The sequence below is a fragment of the Mycteria americana genome, chromosome 5 (genome assembly GCF_035582795.1).
Source record: "Mycteria americana isolate JAX WOST 10 ecotype Jacksonville Zoo and Gardens chromosome 5, USCA_MyAme_1.0, whole genome shotgun sequence".
Lineage (NCBI taxonomy): Eukaryota > Metazoa > Chordata > Aves > Ciconiiformes > Ciconiidae > Mycteria > Mycteria americana.
The window spans coordinates 31,380,748-31,393,499 of NC_134369.1; the positions used below are offsets into that span (position 1 = coordinate 31,380,748).

Consider the following 12,752-nt stretch of genomic DNA (forward strand, 5'->3'; position numbering starts at 1 on the left):
AGTTACATTTTACATATTTGGAGAAGGAAAATCTAAATGCAAAAAACTAGTGGATCAATCCAGCATCACAGTTATACAGATACTTAACCAGGTTAGACACTTAAAAGGTCTTACGTGGGTCAATTTTAACTTCTATCAATTTGTGTAATCTTGATGTTTTCTCGATACTCCTTCAAGAGGCTGATAGAGAGGGAAGATTTTGTTTCCAGTTAATTTATTACCTGGAGCTACTCTTGAGTGCTTGCGCTTCATCCAGCACCATATATTGCCACTTCACTCGCTGGAAATACTTCACATCCTGTACTACTAGCTGATAACTGGTAATCACCACGTGGAAAGGAGCATCCTGAGTATACAATGTCTTCTATAACCACAAAATAAGAAACAAATGTCCATATAATGTAAATACATTGTGAAGAGTTCACTTGTGTATACTGTAATTTCAGACTTCTGTTTCATAATCTTTTCTCATTATTACTACATTTTCCCCCAGCTGACTTTTTAAATTAATTACAGCATGGTTATTCAACTGGTGGATCTGGACTTCAGCCCGTTAGTCCCTGAACAATTTCAGATGCTTCTTAATGTGCCAGACAAGACCCAGGCACTGAACCCTACAAAATGCTGTTGTTAAATCAGGAACAATCTGACAGGCCTGCAGGGATGCTAGACTTGGGCATCCTGAGTTAGGTTACTCAAATAGAATAAACAGTCCTTGACACTGAAACTTCCTGCTTTATTTACAGAGCTCTAGTTTCTTCAACCAAACTGCCCTGAATTGCCCTGTACTGTATTGCTCTCCAGCACAAGAGAAGCCTTCTACCTCATTATCTTAATGAAAATGCTACTACATGAATGAAGAAACAGAACTCTATATCTACACATCATTTAGCTTGGTGGGGTATAGCAACAGTTTCTGGTTTACTCTTCACAAATAACAAAAATGGTTGAAGCATATGGACATGTTGGTATTACCTGACTCCAGAACTTCCTGATCACCTTTCTGTCATGGGGATTTCCCCAATAAGGTAGCACCTGGAACAGTACAAAAGGAGAAAGACATTATTTTCAAATAAAGATATACCTGCTCTAGAATTTTATACTATGTATTCTACAAAATGAGAAAGACAGACCGCTTTCTCCAAAACAACAAAAAGGGAAATTATCTTTCTTAGCATGGAGAAAAATCAGAAAGCACTTAAAAATACTTAGAAACATAGCATTCCAGGCAAAGGTATCAGGCAAGTTATGCCTAGCACAAAGACTAGATCAAGCTATGGTGAGAATCTCAAAATGCCCAGTGGCATGTTACGCCTTGTAGTCAGGTTTTTCTAAAAATTAAAAATGATACTTTGCTTATGGCAGAAAGAGGGCTGCCCTCATGTAGTTGAGGGCATGAGTTAATCCTACATGAGTTAATCCTACAGGACTAGTGGCTCATTCTCCTCTTAAACGTTCCTGGTTGTCCCGTTGGTTTTATAATTCAGAACTGTCCCCAAAAATCAGAGATAAAGTTAAAACATCTGGCCTGGACATATTTAATATAAGAATTTTAAACAGTAAACACTACTGCCAGAGAAATCTGTTAATCCATTTATAGCTCAGCATTTCATGGGTCCTATTACTCAGAACAGATCTTTGCAGTGCACTGAAACCAGAATTACTGGTTAATAATATTGTACTGCCATCTTCTGTCTGATGAAAGGACTACATGCAACTAAGAAAGTGAGGAATGCTGGTTTCTGAGGTTGCGAAAGGTCTTAAACATCTCCATCCTTCAACTCACAAGCTCCAAATTTCAAAGTGCCTTTAGTTGAATATTCTTCCAACTGTTCTGAAATAAGGATGCTAGTAAAAAAAGCATCAGACTAACTAAAAAAGTGATTTGCCTTTTAGTTTACATATTCTGCCATCGACCTGAAGAAATTAATTCACTGTGATTTACTACAAGCATAATTGACTACACACTTCTGTATGATTAGAAGCAGGAACAAAACTGGTCGAAAAAGATTGATCAAAGTTGTAAACATGTAACAATCATAAGTTTAGAAAACTTATTTTTAAAAAATGTTCTGTTCCATGGATGAGGTAAACATTATTATGCAATAAACCCAAAGAACAGCTATATAATGACAGAAACATATTTTTTTTTAAATCAAAAAAGGGAAAATTATCTTTTCACAAGCATCCTGACTGCATTTTTGAAACATTTTCTGTATGTCATTCACGAGAAGGAGAAAGCATAAACAGTTGCTCACCTATTCTATACAATGAACTGATTAAAGGAAATGAGAGAGTAGGTAGAATGGCCAACTGCTCTAATGTTTTCTACTCCAGGGTTTTTAATCAGGGCCCCTATTGTTATGGGCTATGCAAATACATAAATGTATTATTTTTAGGTTTTTTTAAAGTAACTCCTTTAAAAAAAAGGAGGGTTTTTTAATTCTAAATTTTAAATCCTAATGTAAGCATTTCTATTTCTTCATCAGTTTCTTTGAAGTCTCAGTAATCCCAATTTAAAAGCCACTCGAATTATCCAGTATCGAACTATGTTCTAGCACAGCTTCTCCTCATATAGATACCTCAAACTATACACCACCATAACCAACATACGGTTTCATCATGGATCTGCAGAGCAAGCTATTTGGTAAAATGCAAGTCCTTTAATACTGCCCTACCCCAGATCAAGAAATCAAATATTGCTTATAGTAATACTTCCAAGTCTTTTCCTCCACCTTATTAAGTAGCCAAGAGATTCAAACAATTAGCCTGGATGTTACTGGTATACTGGTTACTTATAACTAGGTGTCTTTTACTGCTCTTACAAGTTCTCTGCAAAAAAGAAAATCAGATGTTTTTAAAAAACTGAGCAAGATCTCTTCATATCAAAGGTTACTATGTTAACAACTCAAATATTGAAAATACAATCTATTCTTCTTTGCAGATAACTGCAAGCTTCTGACACCATTGTCTATCTTTAATTCTAAAATTTCAGCACTGTTTCAGCAGTACACGTTCTTTTCAAATCTTCCTTTGCAACACCCCAATGTTTTCCACTGGGGAATAAGTAAGAAGCTGTTTTTCAGTAACTGATCGTTCCTTGCTTCCTGTGTTACTATGTTTTCACATTCACAATATACCTGAAGAACTCCATTTATTCTCTTCTGATCTTTTTGTTCTTATCTATTTGTGCCTCACTTCTCCCCTTTTTCTTGGTCACTGGTTGTATATCTATGGTTCTTCTATTTTTCTGTAATAACAACTGCATTCTCTAAAATGTTTAGAGTTCAGTTTTCTTCACATACAATCTTTACCTTACCCAAATTGATATGAATGACTGAAAACACTGCTCTAATCCTAAAGACAGTACATAAGACTGAAATATTATTCTTGTATCTGCTGCCAGGCCCACACATTAGAACTGAACATCCACTCCCTGCCCCACTTCAATTCCTCACTGAGAAGATGTCTTCAAACTGTTGCAAAAGGAAAATCATAAGATTCAAGTAAGAACATTTTTAAACACTAGATAATTGAATGCCCCAGGAAAAACAGGATGACAGAAAAAACTACCAGAATCAGGCCCATTACAGAGTTTCAAATTCCAATGTAATTAGGCATCCAGATGTGGCAAAGAACTCAGAAGAAAACAGTTTGCTTTTGAGAAAACAGAAATAACTTTCTTGCACATGCTTATTACCTTAAACTTAGGTACAAATCTGGCAAACTCCTGGTGCCAGTTGTTAAGAGTAGAGGCAGGTGAAATTATTAAAAAAGGTCCCCAGATGTTCTCTCTCTGGAATATACACATAAAAAAAAAAAAGGACACCCAGAAATTAATTGGGGGGAAGGGACACAGAGACAGTTTGATACAGCTTTATAACTACTAAATGACAGTGGCTACATAAAAGAGGGAACTATATGCAACATAACAAAACTTCCTCCCAGCACAGCAGGGTGATACAGAATCAAATAGAACAGATCTAATGTTTAACTAAGACTTATTTCATAACAGCAAACCAGAACAACCACCACTGTTTCAATCTGGCTTGCTCCTTTGTTTCTGAAAGTTGCCACCTTCCCATTACTAACAGCCCCATTTTGGGGAGGTAAAGAAATTCCGGTGGCACTGGCAAGCTTTGCTCCATCACATCATGTTAGAATGCCCTCTGGTGAATAACAAAGTCGGGCCATTAGTGTATTGGCAGTTACAAGCTGGCCTGCAGAAGGGACAGCCAGAGAAAGTAAAAGCCCTGTGTAGGCTTCCAAAAATCTCAAGTTGCAGTGCAACAGGGATACAAGCCTATCTGTTACCCCTTCCATGCAGATAAGCTCAAGAGCCTTTGGCTCTGCACACTCTTCCACTATTGTGGCTGATAGTGCCAGTGAACTGGTATCAAAAGGAACATAAACAAATGCACGTAATTGTTGTTTGGTCACTACTGCAGCTAGTTCTGCTCTCAGTATCACTTGGTTGATATCTCCTATTTAAGGCAAGCGACTGGATGCCAATCAAGACTTTTTTTTTTTTTTTTTTTAAATAAAGATATCTATTTCTGCATAAAGAAGTAAGCTCCTGTTGCTTTTTCTGTTTTGTTTGTCTGCCCTGGCACAGAAGAATAACTATGCTTCCTGAAAAAAGAAACACAAATATGGAAAAGCTGATTGCCATGAAGCTCAGAATTTGGGCTTCATTTCTACAAGTCTCTCTGATCTGTAAAAGTCAGTGAATCATAAAGTCTATAACTTGTTCTCTTATCAGGTTTTCACATTAAGTGCAAGTGAAAAGATATTACTCTGTGAATAAATGAAAATTCCATTTTTATTTATATATATATACTTATATATACTTATACATACACACACACATAGGTATCTAAATACACACATAGGTACCTACATACACACACACCCTTTCAAAGGCGTAGCTTTAAAACAAAGGGAAATACCATAGCTAAAATGCCTTTTAAGACATTTAAGCTTTATAATCTAGAATTCATTTCAAACATGTGAAAAGTATGCATCTTCTATCAAGCATATTGACCAGGAATAAGCTATAATCCACCTACCTCAGCCAGATGTGCAAGGAGAGCAATACTTTGTACTGTTTTACCCAGACCCATTTCATCTGCCAGGATTCCATTGATGCCCTGCAAAAGATCCATAAATGAACACCTTTCACCTTACTACTTTTTAATCCACACAGGACTAGCAGAACAGTTGCCACTGAATTTAGGGGGAGCAGCCCCACTGTAACAACTCTGAAACACCTTATTGTCTCTTACATGTTCTACTAAGAGATAATTTATCTCAACTGCACTTTCATTCATTTCTCGGGTTGATTTTTTTCCTCAGCCTGTCTGCACTTTGCAATCGCACTGCCAGCTGGGTACACACACAAGGACAAGGCTGCCTGCAGTTTACCAGCTGACCAAAGCTTCAAACAGCATGCAGCTCCGAGCAGCAGAAGTTTCCTCAGTGTATAATCTAAATGATAAACAGTTGTATAAACATCCACGTAAAGAATCTTGAACTTAATGCCCCATTCAAAGTTATTTCCTATATAATCAAGAATACTGATAGGTGGCTTACATAATATTTTCCTTTCTTCTAAAGAAATTACAGATTTAGTATATGTGGTCTATTTTTAAAACCATTAAATTTTTTTTACCAAGTTTACTCTAATGACTTAAATAATCCTAGAAGTTTTAAAAATTTGCAAGATGTACTAAGATACCTGCTCATATAGGTTGGCCAGCCAATTCATGCCTTTGAGTTGGTAACCTTTCAGTTTTCCATTGAAAATAGTAGGCTGTGGAATATCTTCTCCTGCCCGGATAGATGGGTTTGCTAAACTGTAGCTCTCTCCAAAGCCAGTACCGGACTTGTTAGCAGCCCGTAAAGCAGCTGCCCGACTCTCCTTTGCATCTTCATCAAATGATCTGGTCTAAACAGGAAGAGGAAAGTATGCATAAGATGATGAACATACTAATTTATCAAGAAACTGTGTAGTAAAAGGCTTTACGCTTCCCTTTAAGACATAGGATGTCTGCCACAAACTAACAGAAAACAAGGCTGTTCCTACAGCCCAAATCTTTATATTATGTTTTTCTACCTGTTTAGCACAGGAAGTGGCAATGGAATTAAATTCAAATCTGGCACTCAGGATTAAACAAACCTACTTGACTGCTATGAAAGATCCTGGTTCTGTGGCCTTTACCAATTACTCTGCTTTCTCTTCTACTTCATGTATCCAAAAAATACATACCCGGGCCTGATGAATCTGGTAAGCATCCTCAGCATTCTTCAGAGCTTGAGCCTTGTAATAGTTACTATCTGAAAACAACATCTCCATGTTAGAGCTCTGCAGCAGTAACCACCCAAATTAACACACAGGTAAATTCCAGTAATTATAGCAGCGCTTCTTACATAGAAAGATTTTGTGCTTGAAATAGTAAGTTTGCAGGATAACATGAAGAGTACAGTAAATTTCAAAAGAGTGCACAGGAAGGACTGTAGGTGAATCGTTTACCATAATCTTCTTGAGTGATGTTGACCACTACTCCTCCGCCAATATCAATCTGCCTTTGGGTAGAGCTGTCTTCCAGTTTGCGTAGGATTTCCTCCTGTATTCCATCATGTCCAATATCTCGTTTACGACTCATAAAATGCGCATATAATTCAGTTTGTGTGATCAGGAAGTTAAGTTTTCGCTGCTGCCTCTTAGCCTAAGAGAAGAGCATTTACAAAAAACAGACAAAGGGGAAAAAAAACAGGACAAAGGTTTAATGTTTAAAATAGAATTAAAGTAAAAAATTTAATCTAATAATACATCAACAACTAATCTATCTAGATTATATTATGCACATCACTGTGATATCAAAATGCTAGAATACTAGTTGCACATAGAACACTGACCACCACCATAAACACCTGTATTAAAATATAAAATTGTTGTAAATTCAAAGTTCTTTTAAATTCAATAATCATGGCAAAGACCACCATCATCTAATAAAAGAAAGTTTAAAAGTTTTGTTTATACTGAAAAATTAAAAGATGGACAAAAATAAAACAGGATTTTAGTGGACTACAGTAAAAGAACTGAACAGTTAAAAAAACCTCTTCATGACAACCTAACTCCAACATTCTGTTATTTACTAGTAAAGAGAATTATGGTAGGATACATGAAATGCATGACTAGGTAATACAGTTGAGATATTATCATGGTTTGGGGTTCAGCAAGACGTTGTAGAAACTCTGTTCATTCTTAGGTTCTGGTTAAAAAATGCTATAGTTAGAAGTTGGCTATTAATCTAAGTCAGCTGAAACCTTCACAAAATGCTTATGAACTTGCAAGAATGAGAGGAACGCAATAAATAAAAGTGTAATTTGAGCATATAACTAAACATAAGGTATTCTAAAGATTCAACCTTAGCTCATCACCACATATGTAAAGGTAACAACCATAAATCCACTAGGGAGCTTTGGCAAGAAAGCTTTTTCTTAAATTCAACCCCTATTACTCTGTAAGGGAATCCACAAAGCCGTCACTTGGCCAACAAAAAAGCAATCACAGAAGATTCTGTGCCCCATATACAAATTATGTTATCAGTTTACAGCAGGGGGAAAAAAAAGAGGAAAAAAAAAAAAAAGAAAATTCAATGTGAATGAAAAGGTGGCTTGTCTTCTGGACCCAAAATAATGTACAAACGATCACAAAAGCATGGCCCTTACTAACACTGAGTTATGTATGTCTGTGAGACACGCTGCTTGTCTAATCCCTTCCTCCATTTCATTCACTTGTAAAGAATTTACAAAGTTTGAAGGCTTTTTTTAATCAGCTCTAGCTAACATTAGAAGAATTATGTAAAGAATTTTAAGATAGCAGTAGAAATAAGTGGAATACCGCTGAAGCAGAACAAATAAACGAGTTTCATGGCCTGGATTTAGAAACTCAAATTATCCGGTCACTTCTGTGTCTCCTCAACAGATTAATTATCAGCAATCTGTGTTTTTGCTGTACCTCTCTCATCTCCTCATCCAGCTTGCGTTGCTCCAGAGCCTCTTTCTCAGCTCGTTTGCGATGTTCTTTTTCCACCTTTTCATACTTTTTCCAATAGAGAAGCATCTCCTTGGTAAGACGACGTGCTCGTGGTAGAGTTTCCTTACAGTTTTTCTGGGCCTGGATAGCAGCTCGACGTACCTCCCTCATGCACTGATGGGCAAGCTAGAGCGAAATAACGTTTTGGCAACAGTGGTAAAATGGGCATATTTTAAAGAAAGCCAGCAATAAACAACATCAAAGTTAATTACAACCAAGTCTGATCCTTCAGAAGAGAAAAACCGTGATACTTTACTCAGCAGTAACGCTTTTGAAATGGCATGAGAGAACCTGAACTTCCAAAAACCTCCTGAGATGGTGGAGAAGACAAAACCTGAAGACAGTTTCAGTGTGGCATGGTACTTAAAGGATTGATCTGGTGGATAGGTCCTTGAAAGGGACTCAGGAGACCAGAGTTCAAGGCCTGCCTGCAACTCTGACTCATCTATTCTAGACACTTTTCTGTGGTACCCACGCTTCCTCATGGTTTTAATAAGGCTGCTACAATAGCAGCATTGGTGGAATACAATCCCATTCACATGTTAATAACTGAAAAGTGGGGGAGTATCCTACAATTTTCCTACCGTCTCATAAAGAAGCATAATACAATGTAATTTTTCATTCTAGTATAAATAAATTAACGCCATTGTCATAACGGTCAAAATTGCTGGGTCTGATGTTTGTGACAGGTTTTTTTTCCTCCACTAAAATTCACATCAACAATTCTAACACACAGATTTCAAATGATCAAACAAAATGAAAACAAAGAAAAAGAAGTGGAATTTCAAAACGCCTAAGTCTGCTGCATAATTCACTTGCTAAAACACAGTTTGTGATACCTACAAATACAATAATCGCAGGCTATTTGCCCAGACATCACAAAGAAATCCACTCTCTGCTAGCTAAGGAGGACCACAGGAGAGAACCTACCAACAGCAAAGTTTCTTAAATATATACATGCAGGTCCTGTATTCTGCATCCCTTACACAGAAAACGCTCCCTTTCTTGATAATGTATATACAGAATGGAAAATTTCCTACACCATCTTGTCTCTGATGATTCTCAGCCATATACTTGATTACCTTTTCATTAGCCATATAAATGAATCAGACACTTGAGCAGTAACACTTGAAAAATGCTCAGAAAGCCATTACCAAAGTGTTCCTGAAGTAAAGCCTTCTAGGTAGAAACAACGACACTGCTCAGAAGACTCTGATGAGATAAATTCCTTTTGCATCCACTTAAGCAGAAAATTGTTCTATTTTTAATCTCAGCTCCTATATATATTTATGTAAATTAACACATTTAATATTCCAAGAGCCCCTTTGATTTAAACAAGAATGCTTAAACCAGCAAATTCTAGCTAGTGGATAGATGGGCAGTTCAGAAGCCAACAAAGTGTACCGAAGTCATTAATTTATTGTATCAAAGACGAGTAAATTAAAAATGTACAAACTAAACCTTATGAAAGCCCAAAAGATCTCATGAAAGAAATTCACGTTGCTTGTTTCATCTGTTGCTTATGAAATACGCCAAAATGACACATCTAAAAATTGCAAAGCCTTGCACTAAATGACAAATTACTTCTATACAGTGCTTTCTCCTATACTGCCCTGCTAGTACAGTCAGTATTATAAGAAACAGAAGAAACATAAAGAAGTTACAGTTTGCTTATTACATCCAGTACAAGTAACAGTATAAAGCTAAAGAACACTTACCTTTTTGCTGTTGGTTAGGAAAAGATTGCGGGCTGAGGCTTTTTGTTTGTATGCCTGTAAAAGAATACCATCTTAAAATTAGTTAAAGGGTAATGGCTTCACAGTATTTTAAAAGATCACTATCCAGTCTTCAGCAGACATATGTGCCAACCTCAGCCATGCACACTATTGTATAATTGGGTACAGGTACCATAAGTATTTTTTACTTTGACTGAAACAGCTTTTCATCCTTAATTATCGAAGGCATACATAAATGTATTCCAACTCCTGAAGGAAGCATGTAAAACACCTCCTTTTTCAGGATTGTTTCTTTAATTACTACTATTGCAAAGCAGAGTTCTCTTATTCCACTGTTATCACTGAAGTAAACAACAAAAATTTCCACTGTTTCCCAAAGATGTTAAAAATTAATGTATAACCTATGTTCTTCACATGATCAAAATCAGTCCTTTGAAAAAATAAGGTCTATGACACTGCACATATTCTTTGCCTGGCTTATAAGTTTATAAAGGATGTTAAAGCCGTCACTCATATTCAACTTCGTAGAATTCAAGTCTGTTAACTGTGAACTCCAAAAAGCAGGTTGTAAGGTCCACTCTGATCACACCTCAGAAAACTAGTGACAGTGAACCCAGCTTTCTATTTCAAATGTGCCTGAAGCTTGTCCTGTAAATAATACAAATGCTTTTCCCTAGAGTGTTTCTGAAATAAGTTTCAAAAAACACACATGCTACAATGATTGAAACACTCCTTTCCTGAACTTTATGTAAAACCTAGATATTGGTTTGCTCTACATTGCTATCCTGTAGATTAGTAGGAGTACCTGCTAGAGTTTACTGTACTATTCATAGAAAAGGGTTGGATAGCCAAATGAAAGCAGTGGCAAAGCACTGCATGATCCACTTAGATATCATTGGTGATAAGAAATTCAAACTACACTTTGCTTACAGATTACAGAATATCAGTTTGATATCACCAGAAAAATTAGGTCTTACTTCACTCTGTTTTTCCAATTGTCACCTCCTCACTAAGTTAATTTTCTATTTCACTTTCTTGCCATCATCATTGACCTAGTGCCACTAGCCAAGCTCACCTTTGGCAACTCCTTTTTAACAATGCTAAGCCACACTTTCCGCCGACGTGCATTAAGTTGCTCAATAGTCAAATGCTTTTTCTTGGACCCAGGTGGTGGTGTATCATGAGAAAACTTGGCAAAAACTTTGGTCTGGTGATGGTGGCGTCGTGGTGACTCCTCTGAAGAGAGTTCTTCATCCCGTCTCCTCTTTTTCTTTACTTTCTTCAACTTGCCTGCATAGCAACAATGATCATAAAAATCAATTTCTTTTTCTATTTCTGGGACACATTTAGTCAGGTATCTTTCCTGAGTAAGCTGTCCTAGTCAATTTATGTGTGGAACCAACAAAAAAGCCAAACTTATCCATGTTTGCCAATTCTAGTACCATCCATTTATTATATTAGATATTTCCTCATCAGTTTATAATAAAAAGATTTTCCTGTTTAATAAATAGAGTGCTGAAATGCAATTTTTCCACCCAGGGAAACATTCCTTAGATATTAAAATGTCTGGGACCTGGTGCAGTGTTTCTTGCTTTGTGGTAAAATTCTACTTAAAGACATGTAATGGTAAGACATTTAAAGGTAACAACATTAGAATTTGGTAGGGTAAGTCTCAAACCAAACTTCTCAGCAGTTAAAGAGACTGGCATGTTATCATGTATTACAGATAACCAGCTTTCAGAGAAAACTGATACTGGTATCAGATATTAAAAATGTTCTTTGCGAGTGTGCAAAATCATGGATGTTGCAAGATTAGCGGAGAAAAAATTGCACAGTTAAAGGAACTTGCAGAAAGATAGGAAGGAAGGAAGCCCAAAATAGCCCCCTTAAAACACAGCTCAAACTTAAGTACTTGCACTAGAGAGAATTCACCTTAAGCTGACAGTTCATAGCCTTCTCTTCCTGCTTCCTTACAGATTTACAGCTGCTGCCAGCTCAATCAAGAAAGGAAACTGTACTTCCTGGCAAACACGCATCTGAGAAACTCCAGCTGAGAGGTTACAGAAGTAATTCTATTTTAACTCACATTGACATAAATTCTGAGCTCCCACTAATTTCCAGAAAACACTCTCACTCCCTAACATTTCTTGTTCACTAGAATTACATATTCAAGGAATAACTGCATCAGGTACTGGATAAGTTGTTACATTTTTCAAGGAACTATCGTGTTTTCAAAAAACTGAGTAAATGGACCATGATACACAAAGGTATTTATGGATTGCGAAGCAATGAATAAAGCTATAAGGTACTTACTGCATAACTCTTTCATTCTAGATTCAGAGGTCCACAAAGAAAATCTAAAGCCATGAACTTTCAATTCATGTTCCTTTTTTTCACCCTAGCTTTCTAGAAGCCAGAAGATGAAGCACAGTATTTTCTGAAGATTTTTTCTTTGACAGAACTGGGTATTTCCATGCAAAACCCAAAAGTTTTGAATATTTATCTTTATTCAAAGGAAATAATGTAGGCAAGAAGTTTAATCACAGCAGCCATTTAAAAACACATGGTTACTGACTTTACCTTTTAATTTTTTCTCTTCTTTAAACTTCTTCTTCTTGGGCCCTAGCAGGTGGCGCTGCTGCTCATAGTAAGGATCATGTGTAGACAGCAGTCCTGCACTGTAGTACTGATATTGCTGCAACTGAAGTGGATGTAAATGAGCACAGTAATGGAAAACAGATATAGCAGATAACAGAGATAGCAGGTAAACAAGTTCAGATCTTGATCATAAATAAGAGATCAGAAAACATGCAATTCTCCATATTTAGCATTGTTACCAAGGATCATACAGTGTCCAAAGTGAAACCACTGCTCCCAGAGGTGGCCTCCAGGTTTTACACAGGGAGCCAAGCCCA

At 36.7% G+C, this 12,752-nt stretch overlaps 1 protein-coding gene across 2 annotated transcripts in view; it reads right to left on the reverse strand.

Moving 5' to 3' along the window:
* Positions 1 to 12,752, reverse strand: part of INO80 (INO80 complex ATPase subunit) — a 68,624-nt gene that overhangs the window by 42,797 nt on the left and 13,075 nt on the right. For both annotated transcript variants that reach the window (XM_075502726.1, XM_075502728.1), the window contains exons 6-16: positions 12,418 to 12,538; positions 10,913 to 11,127; positions 9,820 to 9,873; positions 8,024 to 8,227; positions 6,533 to 6,728; positions 6,269 to 6,336; positions 5,738 to 5,947; positions 5,070 to 5,150; positions 3,701 to 3,796; positions 976 to 1,035; positions 222 to 364 (exon numbers count right to left, since the gene is read on the reverse strand). In XM_075502726.1, coding sequence (XP_075358841.1) covers positions 222 to 364; positions 976 to 1,035; positions 3,701 to 3,796; positions 5,070 to 5,150; positions 5,738 to 5,947; positions 6,269 to 6,336; positions 6,533 to 6,728; positions 8,024 to 8,227; positions 9,820 to 9,873; positions 10,913 to 11,127; positions 12,418 to 12,538 — 1,448 coding nt within the window. The remainder of the gene's footprint in view (positions 1 to 221; positions 365 to 975; positions 1,036 to 3,700; positions 3,797 to 5,069; positions 5,151 to 5,737; positions 5,948 to 6,268; positions 6,337 to 6,532; positions 6,729 to 8,023; positions 8,228 to 9,819; positions 9,874 to 10,912; positions 11,128 to 12,417; positions 12,539 to 12,752) is intronic.